Consider the following 14,473-nt stretch of genomic DNA (forward strand, 5'->3'; position numbering starts at 1 on the left):
CTTTTAACTGCCAGAAAATAGAGAGATTTGCTGAATTTCGCTTAATGAAAGCCACGTTTATATTAAATACTTGCGGTAGAACCTTAACTTTTGTGCGAAGTTCAACTATTGTTGCCCTTTACCATGCAGGAGTAAGAGAGTTCAGCAAGCATTATCCAAGCTACTTTCACAAAGTTGGATTTGGCATTGTAGCTTAAGTTTAGCAATGTGGACTAATGCTGTGCTGTGAAATAATGCCGTTACAATATCTGACAAATTACCATGGTCTGACCTAATGGTCCCATATGCTGCAAGGAGAGTTTGATCCATTTTGTGTGAAATGGGAGTGTTAATAAAATGTACTACTTTCTGAACATTCATTCACTGACAACACATTTTCATGGAAAAAAAAAAGAAGGCAATGCCCATTTCCATCTTTATTCAGTTTATAACAGCACAAAGATGTTTCTTCGTTCATGCCTCCAAAGTTGCACGGTCTTCGTCCACTTTGGTTTCTTTAGGGACAAGCGAGTTGTAATGTTCTCCCATTTCATACAAGCACCTGTGGTAGCTGCACCAAAATTATGTTACTTACTAAAATGCATGTGAGCAAAGTTTCTCAAGCAACAACTAAAGCTGGAATTTAAAACAAAAACATGCCAGGAAAGAAATGTTAATACATTTGTAACTAGTATTCCAAGAGATGCCCATCCATGAATGAGACTTGCAATTAACTAGTTGCTTTGCCCCATCCCCAGACAGCTGCTACAGAAAGAAATTTATCATTGAAACTGGATGTTTATGCCTATCACTATCATGCAGTATAAGTATACCACCAAATTAAATGCACTAGAAAATTTGTAACGAACTGCAGACACATATACACCATAATATCTTTGTATAGCAGTGAAAGAGAAAACATCCCTTTTTATACTTGTGCTGGTACAGAGTAATTCTGTGGGCCACTGCACAAGTAAATAGGGTGGCATCTGCACAGGTCATTTAATGTGCAGTGCCACAGGTTTGCGACATACCACACGTCTACCCTGTACACATGGAGCTTGCATACGAATTTTCACATCAACATGTTCCCCATAGGAAGCACTTTCTGATGAAAAGGTATGACACCACAGTGAAGAAGCTTTGCGAAGGAAAAGGGAGTGCAAATGTACGACTACTAGCCTATGTTCAAAAAGTCCGCATGTCTCACTTCGTGAGAACTGTTAACAGAAGTGTAGGAAAAAAATTGCTGCATAAAAAATTGCTTACACTCCCTAGAGCACTGTAAATTGCCTGTGCTGTTACCAAATGCTTAAAATGCCTGTTCTTGGTGAATTACTGGCTTATCGCGAATTCGAGACAATGGGTACTTGCAATAATTTGTATCTGTTCAAGAAAATCGTGCAGAAACTCGTTCAGCTGAAGAATTTGTTACAAGACCAGTTGGCTAAAGGATCAGTGTTCGATCAAGAAATATAGTGACAACTGCTGCATGAAGCACAAACCTGAGCAAGGGGAAGGAGGAAAGAAACCTCAATTCGCTGAATAAGGGATGCCTTCACAGCCGCCGCGGTGGCTAAGTGGTTATGGCGCTCGGCTGCTGACCCAAAAGACGCGGGTTCGATCCCGGCCGCGGCGGTTGAATTTTGATGAAGGCTAAATTCTAGAGGCCCGTGTACTGTGTGATGTCAGTGCACGTTAAAGAACCCCAGGCGGTTGAAATTTCTGGAGCCCTTCACTACGGCGTCCCTCATAGCCTGGGTCGCTTTGGGACATTAAACCCCCATAAACCATAAACCTAAGTATGAAAAAGAGCTTACCCCCGCCCCATGCTGTTCTCCCCACCGCACTCTTCCCTTACCTCCTTGGAGTTTGGGGCCTATATAATTCTCACCAAGAATGACCACAATGCCCCAGACAAAAACAAGTTCTCCAATCGAAACCTTGTTCAGCGAACTGAGGCTTCCACCTTCTTCCCCTCTGTTAACCCTTTGTATCCAAACAGCCACACCTATGCCCACCAAGTATGAGCAGATAACCAATCGTAGAAAAAAGTGAAGCTGAAATGGCCTTATCACTGCTGTGTCACCACTGGCGTGGAAGCATTGTCTTTGCATGTTATTTCACAGCTTCACTTCTCTTGTATGATATGTAATGTCTTACATGGTGGTAACATATGTGGCCACTGGGATACAGAGCTAATATTTGCTTCGGGAACCATCTTGCTCACTCTTCTACTGTGAGCTGCTGCATGAGTGACAGCAACGATGAGCCAGACTGCACATGCCTCATTACAGTCAAACTGTGATGAGGCATGTAGCGAATTCCTTGAAATTACGAAGTGTCTCAATTCCCCAATGCCACAACCACTGAACCATGTGTATTTGCGAACTCCATGTAATGAAGGTGTTGCAACGGTCGACCTGAATATAGCAAACTCGCCACACCGACTATCCATAACTAATGCTCTGTTACTTGAAATTTGGCCGCATCACGCAAATTAATGACGATAAAATATGAACTGCAATGAGACAAATGCAATGAGCAAACAAAATTGACAAAATACACAATCAGCGCCTCTCCGTGGCAAACGCAGCAGTCTCTGCAGCCTTCAGGTTAATGGTTTACGGGGGTTTAACGTCCCGAAGCAACTCAGGCTATGAGGGACGCCGCAGTGAAGGGCTCTGGAAATTTCGACCTCCGGGGTTCTTTAACGAGTACTGACATCACACAGTACACAGGCTTCTAGGATTTTGCCTCCATCAAAATTGGACCGCCATGGCCAGGATCGAACCCACGTCTTTTGGGTCAGCAGCCAAGCGCCATAACCACCGAGTCACCGCAGCGGCACTTCGCAGCTTTCACTTCTGTAGCATCAGACCAAGTGGCACTACAACAGCTCATGTCCAAAAGCAGCACAAAACAACAGGACATAGGAACGAAGGCACGGGACGAGCAGTGTGAGCCCATCGCTGCCGCCCAGTTGCTCGCGCGATTCAGGTGCCACAGCTGACACACGGTGGAAGTAGGGACGGCAGAGAGCGCTGGCAACGTGCGGCAAAGAGTCAGTTTCCGGGGGCTATTTTTACGGGAGACGAGCACGGGGAAAAGGGCAAGTGTTACCACCTCTCCCACTCTCCCCACTCTGCACATAGCGGCGTCGTGCAATCCGTGGCAGAGACAATGGAGGCTGCTGCCGCACTCGTGTTATCAACACAACTGTGATATGTCTCTCCATGTTTATGACTTTGACTAATGTTGGTTTACTATGAACATTTGTTAGGCTATTTCACAGCAGTTATTTTTCATTTTGGTTTCCGTTCTTCATAGTCCTTTCGAGGTTTCACGCAAAAATTGTATGTAACGCAAAGCCGGCATTAAACAAAAAATTTCAGACTTTTCTCAATTTCGTTATATCCAAGTTTAACTGTAGTAAGAAAGCTACTGATGAACATACATGTAGAAGGATGTGACAACTGGACACGAGCACTCTGCCAAGTAACAGGAACAAGTGAGTGCACTAGAATGACCAGATAGATTTTCATTCCTTACAAATCTAATCTTCATCTCGCACTAGTTGTAAAAAATGGATCAAATTCCCAGTGTCACGAATTCACGATATACCAATTTCTGAAATTTCAGTGGTGCAAAATAAATTTTTGAACTTAGTTTTTAATGTGGGCACATCAGTTTGCACAATGTAGCCTTTATGACTTCTTCCCTCGATTCCTTCATGATTTGGCCATTAAAGAGATATGGCCATGCAGTTTTTCTGCAACTATTTTGTCATGCATTGCCAGAAGATGACTTACCTCAGCAGCATAGGCTTACAATTATACTCGGTTCCTATTTCAATGGAAGGTCCATATGCTTGCACGACTGTAATGGGCACTTTACAAGCATGCGACAACGCCTTCAGCTGTGTGAAAGAGAAAGGAAAATATCATGCAACAGGCAACACAAAAAAAGTTGTACAATGATAGTTCCTGATCCAACACATGACTGTGACTGTGAAGACAAGCTCCATAAGGCTTGTTCAGAACCTTTAGAAGGCGTCGGTCCATGCAAACATAGAATTCATACTTGAGCAAAGTATTCTTTTCAGAAACTGGTTCTTGTGTCATGCCACAATATGCAGTGTTTCATAAAGAAGCTTCAAAATTCTTTTTCTACTCCATGTTGAGCCAAAATTGTTTTACTGAATCAAGAAAACTGCGCACTTCACCCTGGCTCAGACTGGCTGTTTTTGTTTTTTTTTGTAAGTAAAATATGGAACCTAAAACTGAAATGTCAATAACTGACTTTCACAAAAGGTTCTGACTTCACATTTCGGTTTGGTTTGGTTTATGGGGTTTAACGTCCCAAAGCGATTCAGGCTATGAGAGACACCGTAGTGAAGGGTTCTGGAAATTTCGACCACCTGGGGTTCTTTAACGTGCAATGACATCGCACAGTACACGGGCCTCTAGAATTTCGCCTTCACCGAAATTCGACTGCCGTGGCCGGGATCAAACCCGCGTCTTTCGGGTCAGCGGCCGAGCACCATAACCACTGAGCCACCGTGGCGGCCTGACTTCACATTTCAGTTGAAACTTGGCCACTACTAGATTCAGTGATATCATGTCACAACATTGCAGGAAGTGTTCATTCAGGACATTTAATAAAAAATTTAGGGGATGCTTAAGCTTCACCTTTAAGAGAAGAATGGGATAGTTTTATTAGGTCCCGTTTGCATTGCTTACTCAATTACCCAATTCCTAATTAGCATAATCATAATTACTCATATACACATCAGTACATGTTTCTAAGGCACTAAAGTAAGTCAAAGACCACAATGCATTCATAAAGTCCACCTTTATTCAGCTTGAATCAACGAGCCTTCGTGGCTTATAGGTAGTATGCCCGTCTCGCAATCCGAAGTTCCTGGGTTTGATTCCCACCCTAACTCAATTTTCTTTTCAGCTCAATTTTATTAATTGTTTGCTTCCCTTGAGATTTTTTGCTCACGGCCAACATTCATGGCCACTGCCAACAATGCCACTATTTCTGCGACACGGGACCCTTAAGCTACCACTTAACATTATTTATCATGTTTCCGAGTCCACAAGCCACAACACTATAAATAGCACTATATACTCCTATCTTCCTGGAAAATTTCACATAGGTCATACCTGAAACTCGTTTCATAACCTGCATACACAAAGACTACTGTTTTTTAACAGAGCTTGAAGGGGCCAACAGCACTGAAATCTTGCTATTCCGTTAGTCACCTGTCTCAACTCAGCACTTGGTGTCCCCTCCTATCTTCCATCGGCAGCTGTAACAACCTGATGCGGTAGGCTTACTGCGAGACGTGAAAAAAGCCCTCCATAAAGCGCATGAAAAGCACAGCATAAACTGCATGTCATGTCACATAATGCATATTGTGCACCAATAAAAATAACAGGGAAAAAAAAAAAGCCTTGAGTTATGCACCGAAAAACGTATAACTCCCGAGGACATGAAAGCTAATTCTTCATACCTCAAGTTGTCCTCCCCAAGCTGTAGTACTTGAAACTTCAGCACAATATTCCTCATACTCTTCTGCATGTGAAGGGGAAAGGAAAGAGAAAGTTGTAGATGCAAAAAGGTCAAGGCACTCTACATACAGTTGAAACACTCGACACCCCACCTTGCTCCAAAACTAGATATGCAAGGAATCTTCAGTGAAAGTGTTCTGAATAACCCGCAGCTGTTTAGTAACAACGCGAAAATTAGCCACCAAACAGTAATACAGTTGAGCCCTGTATTATATTGGCCATATCGAATGCAGCAGTTATCCCCTTGAAAATTCTGTGTAAAGTATAGCAAAGTCATGCAGCATATCAAACTACGATCGTTCGATTTATTGACCTGTGCGCTGTGCCCGTGCAAGGGGCCCTCCTCCTAACGACACTTTTCGATCACTTCTCGTGGCCACAGACGGGTCGGCTGCATGGCCTTGGCCACCTGCTGGCAGTGCTAGTGCTGTGAAGTCATACGATAAGGTGAACGTGCGGTGTGTTTAAGGGTGGCCTTTGATTTCTTGTGCTCATTTTCCCCGCCAAATCACTGTCGTGAGGTGAGGCCATCCTAACTAATGACTAGCAGCACCTCTCGCCTGGCATGATTCATTGCCGAGGGGTTTTGCGGAAACTAACTGTACCTTAGTTTCAATGAGTAATAATACTATTTATAGTGTACTTGTAACAGAATTAGACATCTTACGATAGGCAGTGGCTAGTTCCTAAGAATCATGTGCTGTGGCTTAGATGCAAAGCCTAACAATGCCTAGCGAGCAGTGCCCTGCAGCATACCAATGGGGGGCACGTCGCTGCAAGAAGCAAGTCACTAGAGTTAGTGCAATGCGTTTTTGCATGTAGGTTACAGGTAAGATTATCTATTGCAAGTTTTTATATATTGAACTATTTCGCGATCCCCTTTGAGTTCAATATACTCGGGTTCAACTGTAACACAAGTGATTTAACATGCAGGTTATAGACAACTACACTGCATTCAAATGCATGACACAGATACATGTCACTTTGCTAAGCAAGTGCTCTACAAGAATTCCACTAGCAGGAATAGTTGCCAGACTTTTTGCCTCACCCTGCCCGCCACTTCACAGGCCAAAGAAGCGACAGCAGCCACTGTGCTATGCCCCTTCTCTGATGACAGCGCACACTCCCACGTCCACAAGGGATCCCATGCCCGCATCGACCACATGACCACTAATGGTACATTCTCAATAATGACCACTCCACAACTTGTATTCATACGCACCTGGATAACACTTTCACTGCACTGAAGATGAATGCAAGAGTTTCCTGTTGCAACACAATATGGCTATGCCAATACTAGCTATGCCCCATTGAGCTCTCACCATGAAAGCAAGGCAGCATGAAGTTTCACCCCTTTTGATGCAGAAACACGCAAGTGTGGCCACCACCATGCTGAGCGACATTACCAATGATGTTAACAAGTTACAAAATGAACTCAGTTGGTCATCATTCACTATTGTGAACTAGAAGCATTCTGACAAACATTCTGAAGCTAGCACAGCAAATAGCTCCAAAAATTTGAAGTGAGCAGAACTATGATAAAAATGTAATTTCTGACCATTTTCTTTTATTAAATCTTCATTTCATAATGCACATGTGCTTACTATCTTCCATATTTTCCCATAAGCAAGTCTTGTTTCTTGCAATTGTTCTAAAACCAAAGCAGCTAAGATTGCTTCCATGTTTGCTGGTGCTTTATAGTAATAACTGGTAACAGCAGCAACTGCTCAATATTTCCCAGTCACATACGTCAGCTTGAAAAACTATTCTACTCTGCGCAAGCAATTATTTAAGCATGGCTTGCTTTTAATGTCATTTGAGTCCCTAGCCTTATTTGTGATCATTATGAAATGACGAAGTAAAACATGACGCATAAGTTTATAAAGTTCTGGGGTTTGCATAAGACAGATCAAAAGAAACAAGCTCATTCAAAAGCACAGTCAATATAGAGCCAGTTGAATGTCCACTTGAGTGAAGAAACCTAATAGAGAATTAATCAATAATGCTGTTTTATGGGTGCTAACTATGCGGCAATTCTAAATCCACTGAATCCACTTCAAGTCCAGGAGATATGGACTATTCAAGAGTTGTTTGTTTGTTTGTTTGTTTGTTTGTTTGTTTGTTTGTTTGTTTATGGGGTCCAAAGAAATTCGACCGCCGCGGCCGGGATCGAACCCGCGTCTTTGGGGTCAGCAGCCGAGCACCATAACCACTGAGCCACCGCGGCGGCCTATTCAAGAGTTCCTTAGACTGCATATGCCCAAAATAAGCATTCCAAATACACACAGTACAGCACGTGTAAGGAGTCTACAAGCACTGCACTTTCTTCACAGATAAATACTGCTGTCAGAACACAAGAGACACCCAAGAAAAGATGGTTTGGTATAGGTTTATGGGGTTTAATGTCCCAAAGCAACTCAGGCTATGAGGAACGCCGTAGTGGAGGGCTCCGAAAATTTCGACCACCTGGGGTTCTTTAACGTGATGACAGGAGAGCAGATGACTGGAACAATGATTATACTCCTGGCAACAGTTCACTTACTCATTAAGAACACCTCCACCAAGATGTTACGGGGTAGTTCCGCTTGGGATTGCAGAGAGCGGACACAGAAAACAGGGCTTTAAAACCACAGGCGTTTACTGCAGGCACCAGCCGACACTGCTCGACCGTCGTCTTCTTCACAAAAACTCAAGAGCTTCTTCTTCTTCCTTCCTTATGCATGTACCGCGTAATGTAACAATATTTTCTAAGGCAATATTGATTAAAGGTTTTTCTTTGTACTCAAAGGTGGATAGTCTGAAAAATTTGCTTACATACACGCAAAAAAAAAACTACAAAAACAGCAAAAAAAATCTGACACAGTTAAATGAGATGCCACATATTCATAATACCTACACGGTACTAAACCCTTAACCTCAATATACAAAGTGCCCTAACTGAAAGTGGCCTAGATATAAATATGACAATGGTAAAAAAAGAGTAATGCATTTTAATTTCAAAGTTTACTTCTTCGATCAAAAATAAATCACAGAGATAGCAGACAGCAGTAGTAAGTTTACTCGCACATCGCAGCAGCTGTCTTGTGCGAGTACTTTACATACCAATATAAATACCATGCACAGGAGTGCATACATACATACCAGTCATGCCAACATGTCAGGCATACATACCAGTCACACCAAAAATAAATGGGACATGGTTCTGTGAACTAAACGCATTACCATCTAGGGTTTTAAAAATCTGGAAGTCATACATTAGCTCACAAATGTGCCACTGATATGGTCATACAAGAACGGTACGTCTCTTACATCTTACAAGGGCACTCGATCTAAAGGCTCTAGGTCCGTTCGATTCGCCTGCACTTTCTGCACCAGCTCTGTATAGTTCTGTGGTGGTGCTGCTTAGGTGCCGCTAGTGTGCAGCGCCAGTTCTAGCAGTTCAAGAGCAGCTTGGCACTGGCTGCTTCCAAAACAAATGGTCGAGTGCAGGCCTGGTCGTCTGCTAGCCTTGGCGTCTCCAGCAAATTGCAGCCAGCTGTGTGCCGACCAATCCCGGACCGCATGAGGAACTTTCAAACAGCACATCGCAGCGAAGTGTTACCATGAAATAGCCTCTATGCACTGCACGTCACTGCAGCAGGCGCAAAAACACGATCGAGGTGTTGCAAGCGCCGAGTTACATGTTACACGGTTTTTGCAGCGTGCATCATGCTACATGCACACGTTTGCTTTCTAGTTAACATACCTCGTGTCAAGTATTACTGTTGTTGTTATAACTTTATTGGTCTAAAGGAAAGACACTAGTGACAGGTAAGTCAAGAGGTGCGAGGTGCCGGCAAGAGCCACCAACCCACTCCCTCCGTCAGTGCCTTCTCAGGTGGCGCCCTAATTACGGTGCCCCAGCAACACTCCATACGAGTAAGGCCCAAGACAGGCACCAGACTCCTCGACGAGTGGAATAATTTGAGGCCCTTCGCCATTTATCACAACACACAAGCCGCTGGCACACAAGCTGTCGTCTGCGTCAAGGGCGGCTGCAGGTGCACAATTCCGCCATTGGAACAGTTTTCCTGAACTATACCAGCAAGGTGTCTGCACTTTTTCAAAATGAATGCTGAAGTGCAGCACTGCGAGACCCAGTTCATGTAGTGCAGGCGAATCAAACAAACCCTATATGCCATTCACTTCTGATGTGACTTGTACAATCAGGGACAAAAGTCTCCAAGACACACAAGCAGCAACTGAAGCAGATAGCTTTGTAACTGGCTGGCGGCTCGAGACCATACTTGTGGAGGTGGAAGTCGAGACAACATTGTCTATTGTGTGACAATGAAATGTGGCGATCATTGGCAGACATGGCAGCTCTGCGCTTAGATCGCTTTTCACGTATCCTGGAGACTTTTGTCTTTTGCAGTACATGAGCAATCCAAGTGCACTGAAGACTTTGTGGGAGAACATTCAGTGGGAAATTGAGCCAACATCTGCATTCTGGCTGCCACCTTCAGGAACACAGCATTTCAGCATTTGTCACCTATTCCTAACACATGGGTTGGGCACCTCCATGTTTTATTTGAATTCAGCCTCTCTTCATACATTGCGAACTGACACCTTTTCCAACATCTTTGAGGGTGGAGCACTCAATAAGAGCTCATATATTCTAGTTCTGCTTAATGGACATGGCAATACTGAAAATGCTGGAGTGTTAATGAAGAAATATTCTCATCACAGCATTCAGCTGCACTCGATGCTTTTATGCAGAAAAACCAAGTTTGCGAGGCATTTTTGCTATCAGCAAATTCCTAACGCTATGCACTAGGCTGCACAATGACAGAACATTATGTCACACAAAATGACTGCACCCACTGAATGAAACTAAAAGTCGTCGATATGAAGCAGGTATATACAAAAAAAGAATGACTGGTTACCCATAGTCATCATGTCTCCACTCTTCCTGCTTGTCAGAAAAGGAAGAAACTCTTCAGCATGGGACAGCATGTAGTTTGCAGTTTCCTGTCGCAGTTCACTCATGGATTTCTGACAAAAATTACAAGACAGCAGAGGAATCCTAATGAAGCTGCCTGTTAGCTCTACACAGACGCAAAGATAATTTTCTTCATAGTCAGAATTTAATGCCCTGAGAAGCGGTTTCCAACTTAACTACATCTTTTGCAATTGGTAGAAGTGCACTTAAATTTTTAAAAAACCAAATGTCCGCCCTTCCTAATTGCTTTATTTTCTTGCATGTCCTTTAAGCTATGAGGTACCTCACAAATACTGGACTTATGTTCACCCATCCATGGACCTCTAGATATCATATTTGAGCATTTTACAAATGAGGAGCCTGAAACAGCAATGCAACTTTTGCCTCGCAAACAATGTACAGTACCCTACCCAATCTCTACAGCTAAACACAAATTATATGACTCAATGCTTAAACACTAGACCAAAAAACAATATAATCCAGAATTCACTTGCGCAAGAGCTGACACAAAAAAGCATGAAGTTAGAGTTCTCTAATTATCTTTGAACAAATTTCATGCTCTGCAAAGTGGCGCCAGCTGAGAAAGTAACTGTGTAACCTTTTCATTTTAAAGGCGCTGTCCATGAAGTGTGCTCCTCTGGTAGCCATTACTTGAACAACCATCACCATAACAATTATATATGCATATGAGACACTGCATTTTCTTGTATGTGTGTTTTGGCACTAACACGAGCCTTCAACAATTAAATTTACCGTACAATTCCAATTGAAATTTTTTTGTTTAGCCGAGGCACTATAAGTTTTTCTGTGCATTGAACAAGTTAAAACTGTAGTACTTATTTACAGAACACAAACACGGGCAGAAAATTTACTAAAACACAGTAAAACCTTGCTGATCCGTTCCCGGTTCATACGCCCAAAATCGCAGACATTAAAAATGTCCCTTAGTATTACACCATATTTCTCCCAGTTTATATGTTCCCGGATAACAAGGTTTCCTGGCTACTATGTTTAAAATTTCGAGAAATTGTGGCAGTATAATACGCTTACTGACTAACCACACATGTGCAACCACACATACATACAAGTAGGCCGAACGCGAGGGCACGCGACATGAAGAGCTGAAATGCAGTGGCAGTCACCAGCCGTGATAGTTTCATTTTTTTTTTTGTTTTATGTGAGGTTAACGTCCCAAAGCAACTCAGGCTATGAGGAACGCCGTAGTGAAGGGCTCTGGAAATTTCGACCACCTGGGGTTCTTTAATGTGCACTGACATTGCACAGTACACAGGCCTCTAGAATTTCACCTCCATCGAAATTCGACTGCCGCGGCCGGGATTGAACCCGCGTTTTTTGGGTAAGCAGCCAAGCACCATAACCACTGAGCCACCGCGGCGTCCCATGGTAGTTTCTCTGCAGTGCCAAAGTGCAAAGAGGCGAAGCACTACCATCACTGCCACCACCAGCAACAAAAATAAAAACAGCACGCTAGTATTCAAGACAGCCATTTTTGTGGGGACATGACATGAAGAGGAGAAACACTGAGGTTTCTCTGCGGTGCATAAGGGCAGGGGGGGGGGGGGGGGGGGGGGGGGGGGGGGGGGGGGGGAGTGAGGAGCATCTATGAACTACGGCGATGCACTTACATACAAGAGGGCAGAAATGCTGCGATAGTCAGCCGCTGCGGGGAATTTCCCGCAGTACTTATGTGTAAAGGGGCGAAGCACCCACAAACGACGAGGAAGAGGTTTTGGTTACTTTCGTCGTTGCCGTTGACGAACCGGATATGTTACCACGTTCCTTCCGCACTTAAGACAGTGCAAATGCGGGCTGAATTCTGCGAGCACTAGAAAAGGATCTATTCATATCTTTTGCCAAAAAATGCTAATCGACATTTTTGTGAAGTGAAATTGTCAATATATCTCTCTGTACCTCATTCATCAGTCACATTTTTCATAATTAGGAGGTTTGGATCATAAGTTTTCCCGGATAATACATTTTTTCCACTGCAATTTTTTTAAAAACGTATCAACGAGGTTTTACTGTATTTCAAAGGTGTTCGGTAAATTAAGCCAATCTAACCAAGACACTGAGCTTGTACACGAGGTTTTCAGCAATGCATGAGAAATGCTGACATGCTGGAAAGCTCTAGCTAATACTTCAAAAAATGCAAATGTTTTATGAGGAAATCAAAGGCGCAGTAACTGTTTCACTCACAGTGGGCACAAGAACCAAGCTGTGTGGAAAGGGATGAAAGAGGGAGTGAAAGGAGGCAGAAAAAAAAGGTGCTGTAGTGGAGGGCTCAAGAAGCTTCAGACCATCCGGGGTTCTTTTATATTGCATTCGCATCATAAAACACAAAGCCATGTTTGCATTTCAGCTTCATCTCATATGTGGCAGAAGCGTGATACAAAAACCCAGTGCCACTGGGTAACCACTGGTTTTCAATGGGCATGGAGCACACAGCGCTTGTCTAGAACACCTGAGCTGCGTGCTCTAGACATGTTCTAGGCTGCACACGCAACATCTATTGTTAAGATCTGGTTTGAAACAGGCTGGAAGTAAGCATGAGCAACTACACTAACAGGATTGCATCATCTTTCCTTGGGTTACTGGTCTTCGTGGTTTTGGCAGCCGCTTTTAAAACCTGGAGCACGTAGCTCGGGTGTTCTAGACAAGCGTTCTGCACTCTGAGCAAGCTTTCACCCTGCCTGATCAGCTTCTCTTTGAGATGAAATGCTTAGGAAAATGGCTCCTTGACTCCATCTCGGGCAGACCAATATTCTAGCTGTGGCATTCTTTGGCCAAACTGCCCTCGAGCCATTAAAAATCAAATCACCATCACCATTTCGACTTTATCGAAATGCAGCCACCACAGCCTAATAATTAAACCAAAAAGCTATCTTTGCTATTAATGTGAAATCATTAAATGGCTCATCAGCAACGAAACCCGGCAGCGTTCACCAAGAAAAGTGGTACCAAAACCTCATGACGCCATCATGGCCTCGCATGCCATCAGCAGTAGACCATAAGATTGTAATGGACGATTGTAGGCAATTAGATGAGACAGTAGTAGTTGGGTTGCCGAGTTGCGACTCAGGGACCCATCGCACACGCACCCCGAAGCCGGTAGCTTGGCCCCCTTGGTTTTGTGTGTGTTAACTGTTTGTCGGGGCTCCTTGAGCAGCCGCCATCCCGCCGCCGCCAAAATGGGTTTGTTTTGAGACAAACACGGCAGATGGCGGCAACGACGGTTTAGAGGCAGAGAGGAGGCCCGGCCTTGCAAAGTCGTGTTCGGGCCGCAAGACGTGGCCGATGAGCGGCCCCTGGGGTTTTGAAGGGGGTTGCGTATGAATTTATTGGTTTCGACAGCACAGCGCATGACAGACCGGATGTCCGGGAGGTGAGCAGCGGAGGGAGGAGCGTGATTGTGGTGGTTTTGGAATGATGAAGGATGATACTAAATAATGATGAGGGTCATTATTGACAATGTCAATGATAAAGGCCTTTAGGATGAAGACCTTCAGGGTAAATGCCTTCAGGGCAAGGGCCTTCGGTGTAAAGGCCTTTAGGTCAAAATTCTTTAAAGTAAAGGCCTTAAAGATGAAGGCCTTCAGGTCAAAGACCTAATAATTGAATTTCTTTCTCGTGCTGTTCCTGTTTCGGTTTCAATAGCTGAACGACGACTGTGACATCAAAGTGTGCTTATAAGTCTCGCAAAACATGAAGAAACTGCAAACTGCAATATAATCGCTGCTTTGTCATTTTAATTCATTACAATGCTAAAGCCAGCCTGCCTCAGGAGCTGGAATGAGAACCAATGTAGAAGCAGCAATTATATAGCTTTTTTCATGCCTCACGTTAGCTACAAGCACACTTCGATGTCGCAGTCATCATTTGACTGTTTAAACCGAAACCGAAACAGCACGACAGA

At 43.7% G+C, this 14,473-nt stretch overlaps 1 protein-coding gene across 6 annotated transcripts in view; it reads right to left on the reverse strand.

Moving 5' to 3' along the window:
- Nucleotides 1-401: 401 nt before the first annotated feature.
- LOC149351292 (deubiquitinase OTUD6B-like) overlaps nucleotides 402-14,473 on the reverse strand; it is a 47,198-nt gene continuing 33,126 nt past the window's right edge. For 3 of the 6 annotated variants that reach the window (XM_089580600.1, XM_089580601.1, XM_089580602.1), the window contains 4 exons: nucleotides 10,484-10,592; nucleotides 5,501-5,562; nucleotides 3,792-3,898; nucleotides 402-550 (listed from right to left, as the gene is read on the reverse strand). In XM_089580600.1, coding sequence (XP_089436726.1) covers nucleotides 454-550; nucleotides 3,792-3,898; nucleotides 5,501-5,562; nucleotides 10,484-10,592 — 375 coding nt within the window. In that variant the 3' untranslated portion in view covers nucleotides 402-453. Of the gene's footprint in view, nucleotides 551-3,791; nucleotides 3,899-5,249; nucleotides 5,324-5,500; nucleotides 5,563-10,483; nucleotides 10,593-14,473 lie in introns of those variants that run through there. The other 3 variants (XR_016290572.1, XR_016290571.1, XR_016290573.1) reach the window with 3 other exon arrangements.

The sequence above is a fragment of the Amblyomma mixtum genome, chromosome 3 (genome assembly GCF_055824585.1).
Source record: "Amblyomma mixtum isolate Tamu chromosome 3, ASM5582458v1, whole genome shotgun sequence".
Taxonomy (NCBI): Eukaryota; Metazoa; Arthropoda; class Arachnida; order Ixodida; family Ixodidae; genus Amblyomma; species Amblyomma mixtum.